We start from the raw sequence: 26,611 nt of genomic DNA on the forward strand, positions 1-26,611 counted from the left end.
TAATAATCCTCTATGACGTATGTGGTCAACAAATACGACTTCTGGAAGACGCACCCGAAATCCTGGCCAGGACGCGTCCAGAAAGAATGGCACGTATGGCCACCCTATCTAAGGGGACATGGACAAAAAAATTAAATAAAGTTTTGCTTTCATGTGCGCACGCGATAGTTTCATGTGCTCAGGCGATAGTTTTATGTGCATATGCGAAACTAAATGCAATAGTTTCACGTGCGCACGCGATAGTTTCACGTGCGCACGTGAAAGCGAAAGTTTCACGTGAGCACGCGAAGGTTTCACGTGAGCACATGAAACTAAACTTTAGATTTTTTTTACTCCAATGTCATCTTAGGGGCTCGGTACAAACCGTTATACATTTTGTAACGAAACCAATCATGAGCCCCAATCACTTTTATATTAGGAAAAAAGAATGCTATGGAAGTGAATGGGGCTTGTGAACGATTCGGCGTCAAACATTCCTTAAAATATCTTCCTTCATGTTCATCAAAACAAAGAAATGTATACAGGTTTGTATAACACGAGAGTGAGTAAACAATGAGAGAATTTTCATTTTTGGATGAACTATCCCTTTAAAAGCTCTAAAAGTGTGAATTTACACCCCCTCCATAATTGGCATAGGTACCAACCGGTGAGGTGATGGAGTGGAGGAGGGATGCTGCAAAACTCTCACAGGACACAAAAAGGGGTGGCTATATATACAGCTCGTGCTGATGGATTGGATAACATGATAATGCTCCTTCCAAACTTAGTTAAATAAACCTTAAGAAATCCTTAACAACTGGCATGAAACTGTCATTTAAAACTTATAGCAAGAAAATTATGATACTATCCGACCCATTAGAGTTACCCGAGATTCTGATCTTAAATTAGTTTGAACTTGAAGGTGTAAATGGGTTGTCAACAAATACATTTTTTAGTGTTTAACTGGTAACTGTTCACCAACTTTTCATCTTTTAAATCACCTTTGCCTTTTTGCAGAAAACAACTATAATAAAGAAATAATTAAAAATATTAATTGTTTAATGTCTATAAATGTCATGTAAGCTTTCCAAAAAGGGGCAAATAAACCATATCCATTTGTGAGGCTTGCTTTATTTAGGCCCATGTTACATGAGTTTATGAGAACCAAGCAAGAGGATGCGACATTTCGCCAGAGTAATGCCATCCCTGTGATCAGTGCGTCATGGTCCACAATAATACCCAAACATCCCCACATTGTGCATTCATTCATCCCCCCTCTCTTATAATCCTTTGTCCTGCTTTCCCCTCCTGGAGTCCAGCACCTGAATGTGCAACTCTGTGCCGGGTTGCTAAGCGACGTGGAGTGGCGTTCACGAGCCAAGAGATCCACTTGTTCAATCGAGACGTAATGTAACACTGTCATCACCCGCCAGCGCCTCTGATCAATGATGGCAACAGGTTTTTTTCGTTATCCCGTCACTTACCGCTTCTACGTGTTCCTATGTGTTATTTATCATCATTTTGGCGAATTGTTTTTAGAGTGATCGAGCTCTCAAGTTCTGGGTAGTTTGTGTGACGCGCGCGCGCGCCGAGCAGATGGCAAACTCTCATAATCTGCTTTGGCCACGAGCTCCTTGAATGCATCATCATGCATCGAGGTAAGAAATATAGTATAGTTTATTTTAATACTGTCACTTGTTGATGTTTATGTGTTTGTTTATGGTTATATTTGCTTGTGTTAAAGTAATTTACAGCCTTGAGTTTTTTTTGTAAGATTAATGAAGAGGCGCAAACGCAAAACACTAAAAAGCTTTTGTTCAATGAAGTGGACAGGATTTCCCGCTTGTTTTTATTTGTTCGTCATTTTATTATAGGGTGTTTACGATTGAGTTCAGCAACCTGTTGAATGTTTGTGCTCGAACAACCTGAATGAGATTAATGTGTTATGTTTTTAATGCTGAGGTAACTCCCTTACCTCAGATTTATGCGTTATGTTTTGAAACGAACCGTTTGCATCTATTTTGTGTGTTCACCATACCTTTACTGCATTTTACAAAAGCTGTTATTCTCCTCTGCGCAATGCCACTTGAATTCAGGGGAGCTGTTGTTGACACAAAGCCACGCGCAGTGCAATTCAGATGCGGCGGCAAAAAGTAATTGTTAAGCTTTTCTTGCATCAAGCCGCAATCCAAACAGCCTGAGGAAAGGTGTCAGGGTGTAATATTTTCCATAAATATGTTTTCACTTATGATTTTTCTCCCTACAGGACTTTAACGGGCCCAAATCCTAGCTATCATGTGAAGGCTTTGGTCCCCTCTTTGACATTGTGCCATTAAGCTGTGCTGCCTTACCCAAGGCACTGGACTGTAAAAATGTCACGGCAAGCATGACCATCATTACTTATTTAAGATCCCTACATCAGGAGGCACCGTCACCAGCAAAGACGTATCGGCTCTTTGGGCACAAAGGTGCTATGTTATTACTGTACACCCTAGGCTTTTATGCCTCCCTCACCCTGGTTGCCCCTCAGGGCATCTTCCCCAGGCTGGAGAACATAGGGGCATATAAATCAGTCAGCACCACACCGACAGGATCCACGTGTGGCATCCCTGATAGAAGCACTTTTTGCCAAGCTGCCCGGGTACGGGAGGACCTTCTGACCTGTGTGCAAAAGTTCTGCATCCAAGAGTGTCCACACAGCTCTTCTACCCCAAACTACAGCGACCTCATCACAACACACTTGGACACGTGCCGAAAGGTTTTTAGTGAGGACCACCGTCCGGGTGCAGAGCCTGGATCCCCCAGCTTTGTTTTTCCCAATCTGAAAGATTGTTCTGTGTCCCCCTCCGTTCCGAACTTGGGTCCAGAGAGCTCGTTTACTCTAACCGTGTGGGTGAAACTCGAGGAAGATGGTGTAATGTAAGTAGATCCGTCCAGAATTTTCCCTTAAGAAGGTTAGAGAGTGTTTCTGTCACTTTAGAGAACTTAATGAACCATATCGGTTTCAATACCCGTTTACCTGTATGATCTACACCAGATATGGTTAGCTTGGCCAGCAGCCTAGATTTGGTTTTTATTCAAAACAAAATGTAATCCTGCCACAGCTGCTGGTTTGTTCTCGTCACATTTTCTGTGTTGTATCTTCACTTTGAAAGCGTGTTGGTACATGGACCACATTGTGTGAGGAGCCCTGCCAAGTTGAAAAAGCTGTAAGCCCTATTTGCTACGGCAAGACCAGCTGTGGCCAGTTTCAGATCAATGAAATGAAATTGCCACAGTGTTTCCTGAGCCCTGGCAAAAAAACGGCAACAACTCAAAGGCCACTTTGTTTTTCCACAGCACAGAAAATGATATAGTTGAAAGTGGGTGATGGGATGAAAGGACGGAGTCAGAGAGGGTCCAGAAGAAGAACAACTGTTTCAGCATTTTATATCAAGTGCAGACAGAGCATGAAAAGAGAGACAAAGCCACCGGCGTGTAGGGTTGAAAAATAAATAAGTGACTCCGTGAGGCGGTTCAGCTTTTGTTTTTCGTCGAGGCAGTCGGCATGTTTATTCTGTTTTTTAGTGAATTAATAAGCCTGCTGTGTTTAATACCTGCCGAAGATTCCCTTGGTAATACGACATAAAAATATACACAGCTCGGACTCGTTTTTTGGAACACTTGCCTTACTAGACATATTGAATACTAAAACGTGGCTTTCCCCGGAGAAGCCTGGCCTAATTGCAAGTGGAGCAGGCAGAAAAGCTTGACTGTAGGTGAGATGTTTCTGACTCTGGGGCCCGGCACAATCCGAGTACAAATGCTTTATGAATTATTGGACGTGGTGGCCTGTGTTCGTAAATGCTGCGTTTCCCATAAAATGCCTGTAGTAGTGTTTCATATGACAGCGTATTGGGGTGTTTTCCAGTAACAAGAAAAGGCAAATGGAAAATATTGATACAACATGCATGAATGTCAGAGTGACTTTCATTAAAGATGGTAAGGTATTTCCCAGTAAATAAGCGCTGGCAGATTTAAAAAAAAAAAACTATTGATTGTTTGTCTCTCACCATCGTGCTTGATGTGAGATGAAGCTTCATGTATTGTCTAATATCTCATGTAAATAAGCAAATTGTTTAGCATTTGGTGCATCCCAGTCACTAGTGGCGTTTCCAATACAGATTTGTGCGAAACTTTAGCGTTATTTTCTAAATATCGACAAATGACTATTTGCAAAACGACTGCGTTTCCATTAACCGATGATATATGTCTGAAACGTATGCTTTCCTTTCGCGATAAGTCATTCCAAACATTACGTCGACTGATGTTGGTAGGTTTATTAATATTACATCCACCGCACACAGCATTATTTGTAAGAGTATTATCCAAACATTAATGCCAAGGAAAGCTCCTTATACTTAGGAGTGGCAATGTATAGGTGTTTCTTGGAGATAATAGTAAATTATTTTAAATCAAAAGAGATGTAGGAGTGTTATCCAAACATTATTGCCAAGGAAAGCCACTATTGAGGTATTTCTGGAAGGTTTTAGTACATACCGCTTCATCTTCAAATAATAATTATTAGGGGTGTCATGATTCTCCAAATCCTTGATCCGGATACATTTTCGATTCTAAGGTTACGATTCGATTCAATTTTCAATTTTTTCTTTTTTTTTGAAACCACAAAAAAGGCTATGCCATTTTTAGACTAGACTTTTATGGAACCCGGAGATGCCCTGCCATGTTAGTTGTGCCGCCAGTGGAAAAATATGGCACACTCACATACCTGATAAAACTAAACTTCCTGTCAGATGAACATTCCTGTCAGTACTTTGCACCTTGAAAACGTGCTTTTATTACCGTCAGACGAGATTGTGAGACAATACCCCTTAAATGCTGTTTCATAACTCTTAAGCAACTGAAATAAGTGGTTGTGAAATTTAAACATATCTCAGTTCAGAGAAACGACCATTCCTGGCACAGACGCCGTTCTGCTGTGCACGTGTGTGTGCTCTGATTGAATTAAGTTGAAGGCGGGAGGCACTTGCAGTTTTTTTGTTTCCCATGTAAAGAGCAGCTCGCGTGGTGTCTCCTGTATCTGCCTTGCTATCTTTTGACTGGCTGTAGCTAGCTAAGTTAGAGGAGGTTGACTAGCAGCACTCAACACGTGTGTTTTTTTCCCGCTTGGCAAGCCGACCGGACGTGACATGGGGGAGTGGCACATCGACGATTCCATTGTTTAATTCGAAGTTCGAGGTTGCGACTTGAAATCGTGACACCCTTATTATCCAAACATTATTGGCAAGAAATGCCACTATTGAAGTTTTTTCCTGGATGTTTTAGAATATACTTCATTTTCAAATAATAATTATGTGACCTACTTGCATCAGATGACCTGAAAATGCAGATAAACTGTTTTTATTGCAGTTTTGCCAAATACACCTTTTCCGAATTGCCTGAAAAACCACCTCATGCGAGCGTAAAAACTTTTTTTGCGAAATATGAAAGTTTTTGCAGAATTGATGTCTTTCCATTGGCCGTATTTTCAATTTGCAATGTCAATTTGCACAATTTAAAGGGTAAACCTAACATTAATGTTTAATTTCCTTATGTACAGGACTCTAATTGAAAAGAGCACTGAGGACCGACTGGTTTTCATGGTGACCATCTCGCAGGAGGATGTTCAGTTCCACTACGGCATTCAAAGCGGACAACCTCGCTCCTTAACCATGAAGACCGCAGGTCACATTAGCATAGGCCAGTGGGCACACGTGGCTTTACAGGTGGGTGGGCTTTTTCTTTTATCTTTTGTGGTCATTTTTATGTGTCACGTTTGCCTTTTAGGTCAATGGGAAATAGCAAAGAGGCAAATTCAGTATTCAGTGGGAGCATTGTGGGTGGAACATGTTTTTGATTTATAAGGTTGGATCAACATTGTATAGCTGTGTATAGTTATTATTGGTTGATTTTGTGTGATGTAAAGACTTGTGCATCTCAACTAGTTGAATACACAGTCAATGGTCAAAATATGTATTCTTTAAAGGGACTTTTTTGAAAATATGCTCATTTTCCTAGAGTTAAACATTTGATTTTTGCCGTTTTGGAATCCATTCGGCTGATCTCCGGGTCTGGCGGTACAGCTTTTGGCATGGCTTGGCATAATTCATTGAATCTGATTAGATCATTAGCATTGGGCTAAAAAATAACGAAAGAGTTTAAAATTTTTTCCTATTTAAAACTTGACTCTTCTGTATTTAAATCAAGTATTAAGACAGACGGAAAATTAAAATTTCTGATTTTCTAGGCAGATATGGCTAGGAACTATACTCTCATTCTGGTTTAATAATCAAGGACTTCGCTGCCGTAACATGGCTGCAGCAGGCGTAGTGATATTACGCAGCAGCCGAAAATAGCCCCCTTATTAACTTTCAATAGCAGGGGATTATTTTCGGGCAGTGCGTAATATGACTACACCTGCTGCAGCCATGTTACAGCAGCAAAGTTCTTGATTATTACGCCAGAATGAGAGTATAGTTCCTAGCCATATCTGCCTAGAAAATCACAACTTCAGCTGAATGGATTCCAAAACGGTAAAAATCAAATGTTTAACTCTAGAAGAGCTGGAAAATAAGCATATTTTTTATGTGTCCCTTTAAAAAGGTAAAATATGTTCCATTAGGTTCGTATGTGTACCTTTTGAGAGACCATGGCTGGGTTTCCCGATAATGATTGAACTTAGCACTTAAGAGCGCTTTCTACGAGCTACTTAACGAACATTCGTTGTTCATCTTTGGGAAACGTACGTGAAACGATTGCTCGCAGCTGGGTTTTAGTGCTACTTACGAGTCGCTATCCATTTGTCAAGTGCTGAAATGTCACCAATAGAATGACTCGAATTTGTAGCAGAAGCTTGTTTAGGCTAATGATCTTCAGCCGATGTGCACTAATATTTTTAATAATATATTTTCATTATTGTTCAATGACTTTTTAAATGTTTTAATAATTTATTAAATATTATTTTCTGTATTTAGTTAGGACTCGTCCCACTGCGAAATGCCTTCTGCGTTTCTATTATAGTTTAGATTATTATTATTATTTGTTGTTTATTATCTATGTTTATTTATTATTATGGATTATTGCATTGTACCGTAAATATTTATTTGGTTTCTTTAATTAGATGCCATTTCCCTTAAAAACAATGTTTAGATGAATTATAGCAGCAATCGGTATGAACCATTTATCAATTTGCTATACCAACTTTTACCAAAATACAAAAAACTTTTACCAACTTGTACAAAATACGTTTTCCTTCTTTATTAATTTATGTTTAGTCATTTAAATTTGATTTCTCATTAGAATTTTAAATATATTATATTATATATTTAATATAAAATAAACAAAGAAGAACCCAATAAATACATAAACATTTAAAACATTACATTATCGTCATTGCAGGAGTGCAATTTGCTGGTTGTCCTGTAGGTGATCTTGTAACTCTGTTGTCTTACGATGCACTTATGAATGAACGATTACTCCAGAGCACTCGTAGATCTACGATGATTTTCAAGTGCAACTTAAGTTACGAAGCTTTTGGGAAACAGCCCGTAATTCTAAGATGATTCGTACGATCGTTTTTACGATCTACTTAGCCTTACGATGCTTTTGGGAAACCCGGCCCAGAATGTACCACTGAGGTATTAATATGAACTCTGTATGTCAAAAGCTGTAATCTTTTTAAAGGGACCCCCCAGTGACATTGGGGTACATACTGTATTTTATTTTTTTCTGACAGTGTTTGGTTCCTATAGGGAAGCTGAACTGGAATCGCATGATATTTGTCACAACAAGTTCATGGGTTCAAACCCAAAGAATACATAAACTGATGCATTGCTGCTTTAAACAAGTGTCTGCCAGATGCATAAACATAAATAAATGTTGTATAATAAAGTATATGATGCTGAAGTGCTAATGGTGATGAATAGTTGGACTTGCTGTAATACAAATCATACAGCGCAGTCATCTTGGTCAGGTGTCATGTAGAATCTGCTTCGGCAACTCTAAATCACCCTGCATTCATATTTGAGGTAATTAGCTGCTGGAAAATATTGATATTAATATTGTGTCGGGAGAACCCGCAGCAGGTTCACGCTGAACCCATGTCACAACAGATTTCCACTTTGGACAAGATGCATGAATAGAAGGCGTTAATTACAGTGGTAAACATCTGCTTTCCTGCAGCTGCGAGGGCAGGAAGGTGGAAGAGAGCGGGTCGGTCTCACACATGCACCCTGCGCTGAATACATATCAACACACGCACACCGACCCACAGTCACAATTTTGCTTCTGCCTGCGCTTTATTTTCAAAGAATGATCTGAATTTGTGTTGAAGAAATGCAGATATGAATACTAGCATGAGAGACTGTGGAATTGCTGGGTCATGTTTCATTCTTAGCTATTCAGATATTTTGCCAAACAATCAGCTTTGTCTCTTCGGTATTGTTTAGCTTTGGAAATGGCTGAGAGAAAGCCAAAGTTGGCCATCGTGAGAAAACAGAATTATGTGTCTGTGGAGAGTATTACATTACAGTAGTAGTGATTATTATGGCTTTAAATTGCAAACGTTCAGATTATGAATAACAGGTTGACTTCTGGGACAGAAAATATTATTATGTTAATAAGCTTCTTCACACAAAATCACAGGTAATATGTTCTCTTCCTTTGACAGCTTTGACTTATATAAGATATACTCTCTCTGTCCATTAGGACTTGACACTGCAGTAGGTTTCTGTATTTTAGGGATAAAATTAGCACTTAACTCTTTATGGTGGTCTACTTGTGGATGACTATGGGTTCTATCTTACACCTGGCGCAATGCAGCGCAATGCGCGACGCAAGTGTCTTTCGCTAGTTTCCACCCTAATTTTCACGTTTTTAGCGCTGCGTTGTTTAAATAGCAAATGCATTTGCGCCCCCTTTTGCGCACATGGGCGTTCTGGTCTGAAAACTAGGTGTGTTCAGGCACATTGTTGGCGCGTTGCTATTTTGAGGCAACTAAAATAGACTACGCCATTGACCAAAAGCGCAATGTGTTTTATGTTATTTAAAGAGCGCATTAGTAATATGCGCCTATAAACCGGAGGACAACGCGGGTTTGCTTATCACAAAGTACATGAATGCGCAGCAGCACAAAAATACTTTTAAATATGAAAGATTAAAGGATTGACTGTAAAAGATTATTTTTGAGTCTCTTGGACATAAATGATGACTAATTATGAGACGTTAGAAGGCGCAAAGAGCTGCTTCACCTGCAGCCTGGTAAGTAAATAAATGCTTTGCTTTAAACAAATGCATTTGTTTTTAAAAGTTTTTTTTTAATGCTACCTCACGGATTTATTGTATATGATGACTATGTACCTGTGGATATGGTGAGATGAGAAACATTTTTAATTAATGCTTTTTAAAAAAACATGGCGCTGTCCGAGTGCTGAAACGGCTCTCTGCACCGTTTGTAAATTTTGTATCTCTTGCACAAACCTTTTTTTGCATATTTGCAAATTATTTTATGAGATTACAATGATTATGTAGGATATCAATACATTTACAGCAATTAAAAGCCTGCTATTTTTACTTCTATGACGGAAAGAAAATGGCTTTTTATTTTTCAAAAAAAAATTCAATAAAAATTTAAACAACAAAAAATGTTTGACCTTTTTTTAAACTGGTGGTCTTCTTTCTCCGCTAAATTTTTCAGTTTATTTCCCATCGTTAAATTAGCAAAAATGAAAACGGACATGCCCGTTTAGACCGTGCGGCGTGCACTTTAGAAAAAGCGCTTAGATTGTTAAAATAGGGCCCATATGAATTAAACAAACCTTTGAAATGCCTAAAAGTTCAAATAGTGTTAATGTTAAATGGTTTGCTTGTATTGTGTGTTACAATGCAAAACAGATTTGAGTGCACCTGCCTTTTACACATCTGTTGGAGAGGTGTATTTTTTAAAATTCATTTTTGCGCTAACTACTAAATGGTTAGGGTTTAGGTTCAAATGATCAGATGTGTATTTTATTTGAATGTATGACTGATAACCGTAGCCAACCTTCAATAGTATAACCAATAGATATATTCAAGTCAAGTCACATTTATTTATATTGCACTTTTTTTACATGTTTCATGGCTCCAAAGCAGAAGACGAGAAACAAACCCACAGAAAAAAAAGGATATATATATATATATATATATATATATATATATATATAACATTTTTTGTAAAATTTTCCCTCATAAATATATTCAGCAAATAAATATATTTTAAAAATAAATCTAATTATTCATTTTCTGAGACCAATTATAGTTTTGTGCATCAAAATGTTATTTGACCTGTATATTTGTTGAATGTGTGTCACTTACTCTATTGAACCATTCTACCATTAAAGCAGTACTTCTCAATTATTTTCTGTCACGCCCCCCCTAGGAAGAGGTAAACATTTCGCGCCCCCCCAACTCTCCACCGCGACTGTAAATAGTATAATTTGTCTATAAAATTACACACCTGCAAAACATTGTATCCTTATTAACATTGAGAAAACACAAAAAGAAAACACAAAAAAGAAATATCGATCAACTTACAACAAAGAATAACTTTATTAACATTGTTTTTTAGTCTGTAACAGAAAAGACTTAAAATGCATCAATTTGCCTGAAATAAGAAAATCAATCCTTATTTAAAGTATAATATTTTTTGACCATTTGATACTGAAAAATTAAATGAAATATAATCAATAAATAATAATAAAAAGCACAAGCAGCTTATCAGCGTGATTGGGGTGTAATGTCTTTAAGTGACGGTGCAAAAAAATCACTTCCTGAAAAAGTATTTTCCCGGGGGTCTCGCGCGCCCCCCCTGGTGTCGCTTCGAGCCCCCCCTGGGGGTCCCGCCCCACTATTTGAGAAGCACTGCATTAAAGGCACCTATTATGAAAAATCGACTTTTACAAGGTGTTTGGATCATAAATGTATGTGTCCCTACAATAAAAAACACCCACTCCTTCTTTTTTAATTCCCATTAAACCAAAGTCTGATTAGACATGCAGTTTTGATTTTCTTGTTTATGTGACCTCACACTGAAAAAGCCCCGCCCACAGGCACTGAATGACGGCCCTGCATTACCATAGTTCCCCCTTTATTTGTAGGCTGTCTGCCATATCTTAATAGTAAGATACTATTGTTTCCGACTGTATTCACAGGAATCCTATCTATTTTAACTAAAAGCACTCACTGTCTATTTCGTAAGGGAGTAGGGAGCAGTTATTCATTTGCATAAAAAGGTACAGGCACAGCGCATGTTTTGCTCCCACCCAAATAGGGTCATTTTGGACATGCTATAATAAATGATCTGTGGGGTATTTTCTGAAACTTCACAGAGACATTTATTATTTGTCGTCTTTAGCTTTCTGTTTAGATGTTACAGTGTAGTTAAAATCAAGGAGCCAAATGTTTAAGTGCGCTGACAGGTAGCTGTCTTCATGCTGTCTGGTAAGAAAACCTCAGAAGAAAGTCAGATAAAGAGAGCAGAAGAATAAAGAAGCACTCAAACGGAATACAACATTATAGCGTTGAGAAAGACTTCTGGGAAAAGAGGAGTTGATCTGTAGGTGCTTGTCCGTAGTCATTACTTTAAGAGGAGCGAGAGTGACAGTGCAGGAAATGCTGGCGGACGATAATATCCGCTTTATTCCACATGTGCAGGTGAGGACGAGAACTGACAGTGAGCTTCTGTCGGTTGTTTGTTGCATTACTTATTGTGGGTGATTTGTCTCTGTGAGGATATGGGCTGTAGTTAAGATCAAGCGAGCGTTGAGCAAACGTCTAACAGCAATATTGTCTCTAGTTGCACGTTGGTTGGAACTGATGAGCGCCACCAGTTTTCTGAACATAAAAGAGAGTCGGAGAAGAAAGAGGTAAAATTTTAAATGTCAGGGAGGAGCAATGATTGGATGAGTTCACGTAAATCAAAATCCTCATATCAATACAAGTGTCAGGTGGCTGTCATGACAAAACTCGCTCTTATAAATAGTTAAAACTTCCTTGTTCTTTTGCATAAAGGTTAAGGCTCTTTTGATTCAGTTCTGGGGTGTTATCACCTCTACATCTTGTACATTTTGTGGGATCAGTGTCAAAGACATTGTTATGTGTGCTCTCGCTTTCAGTTCTGGTGTTTGGTTACGATTTAAAAAGCTACTGTGATGCCAAATAGAAGCAGCCACATAGAATAGCTTAGTAGATGTAGCGTTGCATTAGGGTCAAAGGTCATGGGTTCAATCCCAGGGAATACCCATACTGATAAGTTCACATTAACGTGTAATCAAATGTGAAATAAAGCTAAATGTGTGTGATGTCCGAGGGGAGGGTTTCAAGCTCGAAATATTAGTCCGAACCCAGAGTAACCCTCCCCCCTTAACTGGGATACTGTAGATATACCAGTAGAGAGTGAGACAATTGGGTGGAGGAGGGATGCTGCAAAAAACTGTCACGGGACAAAGGTGACCCACGTCTATTTGACGTCCAAACTAGGTCCAGTATTTGGATATCCAACCATGACCCTACTTGGACGTCATATTTACAGTCAACATTTGACCTTTGAACTGGGTAATTTTTTTGGATGTCAATTGGACGTCTATGACAGGTCTATATGTATATATTACATAATTAGGCCTATATGTGTTTATTTAAATATCAACATTGTTGTATCAACTTATTACACGGCTCTCTGGAATGCTTGATTCTGATTGGTCAGTTTTGACATTTGCAGGTTCATTCTTTTCAAATAATAACCGTTCCAAAGTAATAACGCATAGCCGGTACTACTTGTACGATTAAAATCGCTCCGCGCCAATAAAGACCAATAAAGATAACTGTTTGGCGCCATCTTGTGACAAACACTGGACAACCACAATTAAGCATGGAAAATTTTGACATTAATTTTAACATTTACGGAAAAAACAAAACATTTAAACAGTGGATAGAAGAACGAACAACGACAAGACACAGAGAGCTTACTGAGACTGAACTTGACAAAATAGAGCATGACAGCTACGAAGCCAACACACAAAAAAAATACAGAATGGGCATTAAAACTTCTCAAAGACTGTCTAAAAGAGATAAAAATGGAGACAGACAAGTATGAAGCAGAGGATCTTAATAAGGTATTACGATCATTTTATGCATCTGCAAAGTTTCGCAGAAGGATAAAAATGTTCATTTAAAACAAATATGCCAATAAAATGTTTCAAATTCATATTCATGTCCGTTTTTTTTCTTATGTGACAAGTAGCCGTGTAATAAGCGGGATAATGTAGAGGCAGCCGGTAGTTATCGGGAAAATAAGCCCCTTGTCGGGGCTTATTTCCCGATAACTACCGGCTGCCTCTACATTATCCCTTACATGATTAATATATAAATAGCCTATATTATTTATACAGTATTTTTTCAGTTTTCTTGAATTACATACAAATTCATCTAAATTTTAAATAAAAAAAATCTGTAATTAGTTTGTTATATTAAAAGTATATGACCATACTAATAATTTAACACAGGGTTCCCACGGGTCCTTGAAATCCTTAAAAGTTTGTGAATCTGGGGGAAAAAATTCAAAGCCCTGGGAAGTTTTTGAAAATATACATACATAAATACAGGTCATTGAAAGTGCTTGAATCTATTCTATCCAAGAAGTTTTCTGGGAAAAAAATCCATATTATTCCCTGTGTAGTGTAGGATAATATCATAAAAATTCTAGACTTTTTAAGCACACGTGCTTAGGCAGGGAACTACACTAACCTTTTCCACTGGTGGCACTTGCGCTACCAACTTTTTCAGTTACTGGCGCAAAATATGATTTGGTCGCACATATTTTTTTCAAGTTATATTAAGGCGCTCTGGTTAATAATGAACAATAATGAAACTGTATTGCATACAGATATGCTTTTTATTTTACTTGCCATCTTTTAAACCACATGCCGCCTTGTTTTCTTAAACGTTGCAATCAGTGTTTCCCACAGATCTGAAATTTACTTGGTGGTGGTAACCGGTAAAAAGGGCAATCATTACCCACTGACAAATAATGGTCTACTATACATGTGACGAAGAACTAATAATGTGTGACACAACACAATACTTTGATTTATTGAAAATTAATATGAATTTCACATTATATTTAATTAATCTAAACACCCCAAACTTTCTTTGCCATTAACAAAGCTGACACTGTTTGTCAAAGCACCACGAAAACACTTACTGTTTTTGCACTGATATATGAAGCAATTAGACCCCTTTTATCAAACTCAATATAATACAATACTATGTATAGTATATTAATAGACAGTGCAGGTCTATAGATTATAAATGTGACTGGTGTTATGACTGATGTTATAATGGTAATAATTTCTATTAAATAGGCACTTTTACTGCTTCTGCTCTATCTTTCTATTTCTCTCTTGCCGATTTAAAAAGCTTAATCCACTTATTATTTCAATAATATTATTCCACTTATTTTATTTTCAAATCTACTTGCTGTCCCGGTGACAAACTTTACATTGCTTTGCTCGTTTAGTGCAATGGGCTTGACATTAGCACTGCTTTTTTGCTACAATCTGTGCAAACTTAATATGGATATGGTTTTAGAAAATACATGGTTTATTAATAATAAGATTATTAAAAACATGTGAGAAAGAAAACGCAGCGCGTGGTCGTAACAAGAACCATCGCCATAGAAACCGAAGGCACGCTAAACTGCACTCGAGCTTTAGCGCGGTAGCGCTCATGGCCGTTTTCCGATCGACTCGGGTTATAAACTCAATATTAATCAGACTTGGGACCCAAAGTAATTAAACTAGGACCTAACCGGAACCGACAGACCATTTAAAATATAAACCCGGAACCATACGGGTCCCGCGTCCTCAGTGAAGAAAGACCTCTGCTCAAGTTCAGAAACATGGAAGACACTGCGCTTGCGTCGCGTCGCACCCAATTCATTGAGAAACAGCTGAGCACGCAAACGCACACTGATGGGGAGAGACACGACGTGCTTTCACGCAAAATGAAGCCAACGTGTTGATGGCTCAGAGCACGTTATAAAACGTATTCTTAAAATCCACATTTCTGTTTTAATAAATGCTTATAGTAAATCATAGCATATTGTCTAAAACATTAGGTAGCACATTTGCGACCCATTAAAAATTAGGGTCGCAACGGCAGTTCAAAAGGTCGCATATGCGACCATTTTGGTCGCAGTGTAGCTCCCTGTTAGGCATAAGAAAAAAATGTGTTTGGTTCCGGTTTCCGACCGACCCTGCCAATTTATGTGCGACCCAAATTTATTTTATGAGCTTGGGGAAGAAATAATACACATTAAATAAATACACAAAAACTTTGAGGCGAACTATAATTTACCTTTTAGTACAGCACCGTTTTTGTAAAGCACGCGATGCAACGTCCTCTACCAATGCTAAAAACAAGACAGCTATACGGTCGTTAACACAATCGTTCACACATCGTTGTCGTCACTTACAAAAGCACTGGTAACTTTTGGTGTGCATTCAAGATGCTTTTTCGTGCACAGCAACGTAATCTTTTGCGCCCGCCGAAAGTTGTAACTTACAGACCAAAAAAGACGAGCTGAACAACGATATGCAAGTGGGCTTTTCTCTTCCAGAGAGGACAAACCATGGCTCATTTTTGCGGTCAGAAAGTGAATTATAATATTTGAATTTATGGTATTATGACCAGGGCTTGACATTAACACCCGCCAAATGCGGGTAGATTTCGGCCGTGGCGGGTAAGACAGCCAATCCCACTTGCCACTTTGCCAGGTTGAATATAATTTTTTAATTGTAGTTTTCTTAAAAGTTATGCGAAATGATAAACAATACGCAATGCGACAACTTCCATGAGCACTCTGCACCCAGCGCAACGCAAAGAGACCGTTTGTTGAGAGACGCGCACGCGATCAGCGGGGCGTTGCGGACCAAAGCGTCACCTTCCAGAGAGCGCGCAAGAGCTGATGGATTTGCGAATGCACAAGAGGACGCAGTCTGAGCGCATACACACTTCGGGAAAGATAAAACAATTGCATGGAAGTGATTGATTAGATATAAATTGCGTGCAACCTCTCAGGGCAAGAGCGAAGAGAAATTCAGCGCATACCTGAATGCACACGAAATCAAAGAAAACCCGCCAGCTGAGAGGTTTGCGCATCATTTTAATGTTACAATAATGCCCTCTCAACATTTGTCATTAAAAAGTCTTAAATCACTTTTATCAGTAACCATGATCAAGCTTATAAAATACAAATGCATAAACTAGCTGACAGTAAAATTCATGTACATTTCTTGACAGTATTTACTGCTGTTGTTAATAAATATTTAAAGTGGTTGTCGATGGTTTTTGTGTTTATCTTTTCAGTTTAGAATTAGTGTTTCTTCTACACCCCTGCTCTACTTTTAATATATTCATTCAAAGTTAATCTATTTATGCCTTACTTACTAGCATGTTTTTCATGCACCTAAATATATGATATGATCTATACTGATATACCAGCTATATACCAGCTAATAAATGTTGTCTTAATTTGGGTAGTCAGACTACATTTGAAATTCAGTCTGCATCTAATTTAGCAAGTACATTTGCTCGAATTAAAGTCATTTTAGGATGCCAAAGTCAAGTTTAATAATATAAAATTTATTTTACCAGCAACAAAAATTTGGCCAGTGAAAATGCTGAGTGGCTAGTAACTTTGAAAAACTAGCCACTTTGGCTGGTGAGCAAAAAAGTTAATGTCAAATCCTGATTATGACAAAAGAGATAATCCGTGGAGACGTGCTGCGCTGCGTGAGACAAACACGCAATATAGCCAAAGTCACCTCATATATCCGCTATTCAATTTTAAAATGTAACAATTTCCTACCTATCCCTTGCTGCCACTGAAAAAAAAGTAATAAAATAAAATAAAATCCCTACCGACCCATCACCTAAACTGACAACCAACCAGAACCAAATTTTTTTTTTTATGCCTTAACAGTTCACTTTAAATGCTTATATCTTCTGTATGCGAATGTTGATTCATACCAAAATGCTTTTTTGCATAGTTGTGTTTGACACATGAAAACGTCTCGGGTTACGTATGTAACTGTTGTTCCCTGAGAAGGGAACAAGACGCTGCGTCTCCCTTGCCATACTTCCTGCATCCCTGTAACGCCGTATTTGGCAATATTTCAGAGAGCGATATACTTTCTGGCTCCGGCGTCACCCTGTCTTTGTCTTTAAGCCTCACCATTGGTTGAATTTGATATATACACATTCAGACGCACTTACCCCTGGAAGCATCCACCGCAGTGACGCAGCGTGAGTTCCCTTGAAAGGGAACTGTAACAATGTATCTTAAAAAGTAACACGATGTTACCTTGCTCTCACTTGAAATGTGTTCCCACATTTAGTTCCTGAATTTGAGGGTATTGGACCTGGAAAGTCCTTAAAAGGTCCTTGAATTAGAAGTTAACTAATGTGTGGGAACCCTGTAACATGAAAAAACACAAATTTATTGTAAAAAGTGTATAGGGTCACTTAAAACTGATGCAATTATGATTGGTGAAACAATCATCCATTTAAGATATTGGTGGCCTAGTGGTTAGAGAGACATAACTGTAACCCAAAGGTTGCCTGTTCGATTACCACAGCTGGCAGGAAGTGACTGAAGTGTTTTGGTTTTGCAGTGATAGTTGACCAGTATTTGTGTCTGTGTGTGTTCATGACTTGCAGTGGATAGGTGAAATACAGAGACATGCATGTCTCTTCCACTTTATACCCTTACACGGAGGTCTCACAAACGTGAATATTAGACGTGCAGTAGACGTCAAAAAAGACGTCACCTGGCGTTACAAAACAACCCCGAATTTGGACGTCCAAAAATTACATGAAAAAGATGTCACTCCTACATCACATTGGGCAGTGGGGAGGGACAGCCATATAAAGAGACCTTTTGCGTTGATTGGTTGGACTGCATGACCTTGTTCCTTTTGAACTTAAAATTAAATAAACTTTATATAAATGTAAGCTTTTTTGCTAAATCTTTGTTTTCACAGAATTGCTAGAATTGTACAAAAATTATAACTTTATTAACTTTGGAAAGCCCGATATATATTTATAGATCTTCTTTAATTCAAAATTCCAGAATGTTTCAATATATATTTTCCAGCTCTTGGGAGAAATTTTCCAAAACAGTGCTTTCATGGCTGTTTATATGTTGTCTTTTGCTCTTTGAACTTTGTGAGAATCCCACAAGTTAATGAACATTTTCACGCACAATTAGAGCTTCCACAAGGGTCTGGGCCTAGACCGTGCCGCTTCGATCGTGCGGGCTTGTACTGTGGCAGACCCTTGTTCTCCGGGGACATTTGTTTTGGCCAAGAGCTGCGGAGTCTCAGGCTCTTAACCCGAATGTGCACATGCCTCATCACCCTGCGTGAACTTTCCCCCCACCCAAACATAAGTAGGCCAGCCAGCCAGCCCAAGGCCCCCTGAGCCAGAAGCTGGAGTGAGATATAGTTGCCCGCTGCCTCGACTGTCAACTGTCGATGTGAGAAAAAGATCATGCAGTATAATAAAGCCCTGTAGGCAGATCGCTCTCACAGTATATGAAGTGCATTCAATAATATAGTCTTCAACACAAAAATACTTAAATCCCTCTGCTTTTTGTTTATACACAGTACATATTGTAACCGTGTTCGTGAGTACATAACACAATCTGTGTGGAAGAAACTGTATAGAAGAATCTTACAGAATCTGTAAGAGAGAGACATAACTAAGATCATAAAAATTATATTTCGTTATACAGTGGGATACCACTTTTTTATGGCTGTGTCTTAGTCCCTCAGTTGTCTTGAATGGCAATGCTGGATCATTTGAAACTCACAGAAATTGGAGGATTTTTTTAAAAGGTCATGGGTTCAAGCCCAGGGAACACGCATACTGATAAAAAATTTTATAAATGTAAATTAGGGATGTTCATTTCAGTTAATTTTCTCTACCAACAGCTGCAGCGTGTTAACCAAACATTAACAGTTAAAGGTGGGGTGCATGATCTCTGAAAGCCAATGTTGATATTTGAAATCACCTTAACAAACACGCCTCTACTCCAATAGAATCTGGACCTTCTTTTGATAGACCCGCCCCACACATACGCAACCCAGACAACGATGTCGGTTAGTAGACACGCCCCTTACTGCTTATTGGCTACAAGTGTGTTTTGGTAGTCGGTCTGACTCCCTTTTCCAAAGTGTTTTTCAAAAATCATGCACCCCACCTTTAACTGATCAGATTTTAATATTAAATTGCCATTGAGTGAAAATACAGTTGTTGGTTGTCCGTGACCTGGTAAAAACAATGCAAAAATTTTATTTAATTCAAAAGTGCAAACAGCAGCAACAGATCAACACCAGAACCAGAACTCATACATTATCAAATTTTCACGCAACATTACATTATCAAAGAGCACGCGATCAGTCCTGAGGATTCATTTCAAAACAGGGCAAATTGTCTCTTTTTCATCTACCACAGAGGCCATTTCTGAAGCAGGACACATTTCAAAAAGTTTTGTTTTTCCGTCTTTTTCTCTGTTTGTGCAAAAATCGAGATGTTTGTGGTCAGGGTCTAAGACAGAGGCGATCAGCAAGGTCTGGCCAATAATGTGCGGACGTGCGTGAAACGGAGACGGAACGCGTCCATCTTGCGGGCACACACATCTCCGTACAGCTTCCCTCAAGCACGGACACATATGCAGTACAAATGATTACTTTACCAGACTGTATATTATATAACTGTAATATTTTAGCATCTGTAAAGTAGCCACCATTTCGTGAAATTGTAATCTTGGCCTTTTTTCAGGCAGCCTTCTGTGGTCTCACCTTGAGATGCTTTGATTTTTAAGAGTTCCCATACATTCTGTGTGATACCTTTCTTAAGTATTAATTTCAAAAACACTTATTTTTATATAAATATTTTTTAATAAACAAAATTAATATCTTGGCTTAATTATATTTTTGTCTTCAAATAATTGTAAAATTTAAGCATTGACCTTTAGTAGTCCTTATTTTTCAACTTTTCAAAGTTCATGCTATTACTGGGCAATTTTGGGCAGTTTTTTTCAATATTAATTAATATTTAGGGATTGCTCAAGACCTTTGAAGTTTAACACATTTGCGTATTATGTGATGCTTTGTGCTAGCATGTATAATTGTTTAATAATATATACTTATGGCAGCAATGGACATATTTGTTTCATGCTCCATGCAATTAAAACTCCTGTTTTAGTTGTGATATGTCTTTCAACGCAAGAAAGCTTCAATATGAATGAAGCACAATAGACAATATACACTAAGACAATGGCTGAAGCAACACGAAGCAAGTCCGCTATATGGTTACTCGGATCCGAAGAGACTAAAATAACTGAAACAAAGAGGCAAGTTTTATGTGTGTTGTGTACAGTTTTGCAAAAATATGTGATTTAAGAAATATTCAAAGGCTTTGAGCAACCTAGATATTGTAGGAACAATTCAAAATTTTGTACAGTGTGTTTTTATTGATATCCTAACACATTTAGTCGGGGAGAGTTGAACATTTCAACAAAAACAATTGACCCATTATAAGGACCACCCTAACCTTTAGGTTAAAATATTTTTTTAATCATGAGAAGGATTTTAATTAAATTACTCTAAATGTATGACTGATAGTGTATAGTGTGTAGCCTAGAAATCTAGACGCACCCTAGCGGCCGCAAAATATATTTGCTGCCAGGGTTTAGTCTAGGCACTCACAATACACTTAACAGCTCCAAAAACCAAAATTTGGTCAGGCCAATCACATCGTGTGTAGCGTCTGTGGGGCGGGCTTAACATGATGACGACAGAGCTGCCTGCGACGGTTCCTACTTGAAAACAAAGAATGGCTGCTGCTGCTGGCGAACAGCTTTCTTTTGAAGCGGCTTTGGCCGCGACTCTGGAGGACTAAGACTTATGTTTTTCTTTGAGTGAAGAGCAAATAACCCTACTGAAGTCCTTTTTAAGCAAGAAAGATGTGTTCCCGACTGGTTACGGTAAAAGTTTGATATAACAATTAGCTCCACTGGTGGGGAAACGCATGGGACTCATACGTCACCTTCTTCGTTGCTCTGATTGGTCATAGCGCTATCCTATTGCGTACAGAGGCATTTTGAGGGACAACCTTATATCCCGCCCCTTGCATTGAGCCGTTTGTGTGAAGAGTTGCCAGACCTTACATCTTGATGTAGGTTTGGCTAACCAGGCTATATAGTGTGTGCATTTTTAGTTAAGTATATTATTTTAAAAAATGTGACCCTGTCTGTAAAATCCAAACCGAAGTCTCACAATGTAATTATTGAGATTAGGAGCATCAAAGTTTGATTTCAATCATTGATGTCAATCTTTGACATGATCTTATTCCGTCAGTATTAAAGATATCAAGGTTATAGCTGGGTTTTTACAGAATGGGTCGTGCATGTTTAATTGCTTATGACAGAAGTACTAAAAAAACTAAATGCAAATAAATCCCTCTTTTATAAAATAATAATGTATAAGTGAAAATATACATTTGTAATTATAAATTTAAGCATCACGTATGCATTGCAGATGTTTATGTTTGTGTACTCCAGATAAAGATGTGCTGTGAATAAAGTTTGCAGGAGTAAATCTCTAGCAGAGGAGACATCAGTAGTGCTATCAGGCTGCCCTCTGGCTCTGGCAGGGGAGCTGGCAGCGGGTCAGCTGACCTTTCAGAGCTCCTCATGCCACCCAGAGTGATGGAGACTGATTGGCAGTGCGAGTGAAGGTGAAGCAAGGTGGATGGAGGCAAGGAGAGTTTCCACCTTTCCCCAGCTCACTGTCCACGGGCACCCGAGGCCATCAGCACCAAATAAATCACCCCAAAGTGTTGACAGGAAATTAGAGTCTTTGTAGCTTTAAGCTCCTACAGTTGACTTTTACAGGACATGGGCGGCAGTACTCGTGAATATACCGGTTTAAAAATATTAAGCATTGTTTAATCTGGTGCTTTCAGCACATCACTGTCAGCTCGAATTAAACTTCCACACACAGAGATGGGCTTTCCTTAGCGAGTTTTCTCAGGAGTCTTTATTCAGATTGAAGTCAAAGAAGATCAGCACAGGATGGATATAAATCAAAAGGGGCAACGCTGAGTGCCGGGGCTCCTTGCTAAACCGTAAGGGCTGTAAGTCGATATGAAGAATTTTACTGCATATTTCGTCTCTCCAACCAGAGCGTCGGTAACGATGACAGACGGGCATACGGCCGCGGGGCGAGCGCCATCCCGGAAATCGCCCGTGATGATCAGACAGATCAAATACATTGCGTGGCCGTGACAGAGTCTTGTAATCTGTCATAGCTCGGGGGTCGCCGCTCTTTGCAGATGTGGGGAAGCTGATTACATCTCCTCTGTTTAGCTGCCTCTGCCCTTCTGCCTAGTTAGCATGTGTTTATTGCTGGTGAAAAGCGCAAGAGAGATGGGTGAGCGAAAAAATGAAGTGCACAGGAGATGGATGAGCAGCGCGTGGCACGATGCCCCCGTATCCACAATCTGTAAAGTGTACAGCAAAGTCATATGAACACACCAGCACTCAGCGAACTACATAAATAAGGCCGGACAGCAATAAGTCAGGCGCTAACACGCGGAGGTATGTTAAACATTTCCGGCATTTCTAAATAAACGGCAATTCATCAAACGGAAAACGCTGTACATGCACTACATTGGCTCAATTATATATTTCATTTTTGGTGGTAATAAATTATGAGACGCAGCGTGAATTGTGGGGTTGGTTATTTCACTTTGATGGTTGTTCGAGACTGGTAATCTCGCAAGTGCATGATGTATGTGCTCGCTTACTTGGTCTGATTTTCAATTCCATAAAAGTTATATAAACATTTTTAACTGCTTAAACATCACATGGTTTTCGAGGGCTTAAGGGTCCTATTATAATGCTGCAGGTTTTAATTTAGACTTGTTAGGGCTTTTGGGGTGGTTGCCTGTGTGTTGCTTTGCTTTGTATACACATTCTGAATGGTTGTTAGCATGTTGCTATGGAATTGTTTTGTGGGGGTGCTTATTTTGGTTCTTCAGTAGGCTACATAGATATGTGTAATAAAGGCTAGATGTGTTAAAGCGGAGTCTCTAACGTCATCACCTGTCGGCCATCTTACCACAGGGCGATCGCTCACTCGTTGCATTGTGTTTTAATGGTACATGTACTTTTAAATGACCATAACTTGCTCCATTTTTTACAGATTTTCAAATGATTTGGTTTCTTACAAACGTTATCAGCGTGGCTATAATTCTGGGTGCTGTTAGATGTTTTATGAAAATATATTTTTTTTGTATAAGTATCCTTTGACGTTTATAACAAACCAAACCGTTTGAAAATCGGTAGAAAATTAAAGGACAAGTTCAGTATTTTACACTTAAAGCCCTGTTTTCAGATTGTTTATGATGAAATAGAACAGTTTTGACTAAAATTTCGACATATGCGGCTGCCCCGAGAATTTTCAGGTGTTTGTTGTTTCACCTCCCACCTCTACAATGGGTGTATAGGTGCACTGGAACAATCCTTCCTAAAATGCATTAAACTTTCATTTACAAAGACATGAAACTCACCGAGTGGTCAGGGGTGTTCACTGATTTGCTCACACAAAAATCGCTGCAAAAGATGCTTTCCAACAGGTGTTTTAGCATTCGTTGTAAACTTGTGGACCTATTTTTCCAAACGCCTCACACCCGTATATTCTTCCATTGAGATTTTGAATAATAGACACTCCAGCCCAGTTGGTGGCGATAATCTGCCTTTGCCAATTGCAAGAACACAAACAAGGTTCCCGGTGCGGTGTAATACCGTACCTCACAGCACATCTAATACAAGTCAATGGAGTTGAACAAAAACTAGGATAAAACCTGTTGGAATGCGTCCTTTGCAGCGATTTTTGTGTGAGCATATCAGTGAACCACTCGGTGAGTTTCACGTCTTTGTAAACTAAAGTTTAATGCATTTTAGGAAGGATTTATCCAGTGTACCTATACACCCATTGTAGAGGTGGAAGGTGTAACAACAAACACCTGAAAATTCTCGGGGCAGCCGCATACAGTATGTGTCGAAATTTCAGTCAAAACCGTTCTATTTCATCATAAACAATCTGAAAACAAGGCTTTAAGTGTAAAATACTGAACTAGTCCTTTAAGCAAGTTATGATCATTTATAAGTACATGTACCATTAAAACACAATGCTACGAGTGAGTGATCGGCCTGTGGTAAGATGGCCGCCAAATGCGGACGGTCCACTCAATTGGCTTGCAGCGCGGGCGAGACATCTAGCCTATATTATACATATCTGTGCTTCAGTATGGAGCATCTTTGTACAGCGCCTCCTGAATGTGTTAGCATTTAGCCTAGCCCTATTCATTCCAATGGCTCCAAACAGGAATGAATTTAGAAGCCTCCAAATACTTCCATGTTTTCCCTATTTAAAGACTGTTACATGAGTAGTTACACGAGTAAGTATGGTGCAACAAAATAAAACTTTTGTTTGGAGCCATAGGAATGGGGCTAGGCTAAATGCTAACACATTCAAGAAGCGCTGTAAAAAGATTAAAAGTACACGCATTGAAAAAAGATAGGTATGTATTAATTCATCTAAGTTGAGGTAAGAACATAGTAAAATATTGAAAAACTATGGTGTTATCCTTTAATTTATAATTCATAGTTTGTTTCGTTCGTTGAAGTTAGTAGCACATAAAACCGAAAATACATATTGAAGTGATGAGAGTATATGCTAATAAACATTAAAGACCAAGAAAAGAAGACAGGAAGCCACTTATTTACTGCAAGGTTTCTACTTGGCCTTTAAAGGGCTCCTGGCATCATAAATGAGCTTTTCGTTTATATGAAGATATAAAGGACATTCTTTACTGACACATAACCATAACTGTGTATAATGCGTCGTATTGAAAAACCTAGTTAGTAAAAATAAATTCTGTTCTCTTCAGACCCAGCGACCGGAAAAAAATCCTTGTATATGCTTTCGGCGTAGAGTATATCCACTCGAGAGTTATTACCTTTATTAAAAGCACTGACACATTGCCTTATATATTTCTGACTTCTCCAGCGCCACAGAGACAATTTTCTTTTCTTAAATAAACTGTCATGCTAGTCTTAATATATTGTTGCCATCCTCACGGCAGGAGAAAGAAGGCTGATATAAAACATGTATATGTGAGATTGGTAATTGTATCTTTAGTGTACTTGAGTAGAACAAATGTTTCTCTCTCATGGCTGCGCTAATGTGATAAAGGGGAAATTGGCTTTTCATCAGTTTTCCTCTCACTGTAATGGTGGTCGTTGAAGAGAGTACCCACCGCCTCTGACGCGTCCCTCGCGAAACTGCAACTTCCTGTCTGAAGCGGTTATATTTCACATCACCGAACTGGCCCTCAGTGCATTATGAAATGTGATAATATAACAAATTACAAATAGGAAAACCTTTTTGCTTCATTTAAATGATAAGAATCGCACTGAGCTCTGGCTATAAGCCATAAATAAAACATCTCATGTGTTTGCGGTTATGTATGTGAGATTGTGTATGAGGGAGATGGAGAGACCGTGTGTGTGTGTTTGTGAAGGTATCAGCGGTAAAAGAGGAGGATAGCTTTTGCTGATACCCTCATCCCGACTGGAATATTTCTACAGGACCTGACAGCTTCACCAGTGCTGAAATGGAAAGGGCTTTATCATGGAATGGTTTGTCACTCATTGCTCCTGAATGCAGCTCAGCTTCAGGTTAAGCTCGTATCTGCGCCCGCTTTACGGCGCAAGCCGAAATATCACAACATTGTTTTAGGTGTGAATTATGAAAACTGTTCTATGAAAAGCCTTCCGGTTTGTTTTTCAAAAGAAAAACGCATTTTGTTGTTATCTTGTTTTTGTTGAGGCCAAAATTTGCCCCCCCCATTACACCTGAAAAGGGTTTTAAGTATTTCATATATCTTATGTCATATTATCTTTATATAAATGTGTGTGCGTTTGTGGACATTTTCTTTTGTCTCTTCAAGGTTTGCAAGCCACATCTATTTGTTTGCGCCAAAGTTTAAATTTTTTAACTCGCACGTTTGTGAATTCACGTGAACAAGGCAGAATCGAGTCTACCGCGCCGCGCTAAACGCCTCATTTCGCGCCGCAAGACCGGGGGTTAGAAGGCTACAATGCTGGTTCGCATTTACAAGGCAATATTTTCAAAGGAATCAGACTTTGTTAATAATTGTTAATAATAAGTCATGTGTGAGTAAACTCTCATTTAATTGGTCAGAGTGCATCTGTTTATTTACAACGCAAATTGTAAATAAATTTTTTTTTGTGTGATTTCCCTTAAAGTTATATTTCTTCATTATTGTCAGCCGAGACAACATTCTTAACATGTACCTATTGCGGAAAAGAGCAATTAGAAGAATTTTTTTATGGAACAGGTGCGCTTTGGTTTTTAATGACGATGATATGCTTATCAGAATTTGTCAACAAAGATCTATCAGGTAT

The 26,611-nt window shown here is 38.7% G+C and overlaps 1 protein-coding gene and 1 long non-coding RNA gene across 2 annotated transcripts in view; one reads left to right on the top strand and one right to left on the bottom strand.

Annotated features, from left to right (window-relative positions):
* The window catches only part of LOC141365364 (uncharacterized), a 310,045-nt gene that overhangs the window by 271,277 nt on the left and 12,157 nt on the right, over window positions 1–26,611 (bottom strand). The window lies entirely within an intron of this gene.
* Window positions 1,396–26,611, top strand: part of ush2a (Usher syndrome 2A (autosomal recessive, mild)) — a 328,621-nt gene continuing 303,405 nt past the window's right edge. Inside the window, 3 exon segments of the mRNA XM_055171788.2 lie at window positions 1,396–1,637; window positions 2,246–2,898; window positions 5,579–5,744. Of these exon segments, the coding sequence (XP_055027763.2) occupies window positions 2,366–2,898; window positions 5,579–5,744 (699 nt within the window). The 5' untranslated portion in view covers window positions 1,396–1,637; window positions 2,246–2,365.

This window comes from Misgurnus anguillicaudatus, chromosome 7, assembly GCF_027580225.2.
Source record: "Misgurnus anguillicaudatus chromosome 7, ASM2758022v2, whole genome shotgun sequence".
In the NCBI taxonomy this organism is placed as follows: Eukaryota; Metazoa; Chordata; class Actinopteri; order Cypriniformes; family Cobitidae; genus Misgurnus; species Misgurnus anguillicaudatus.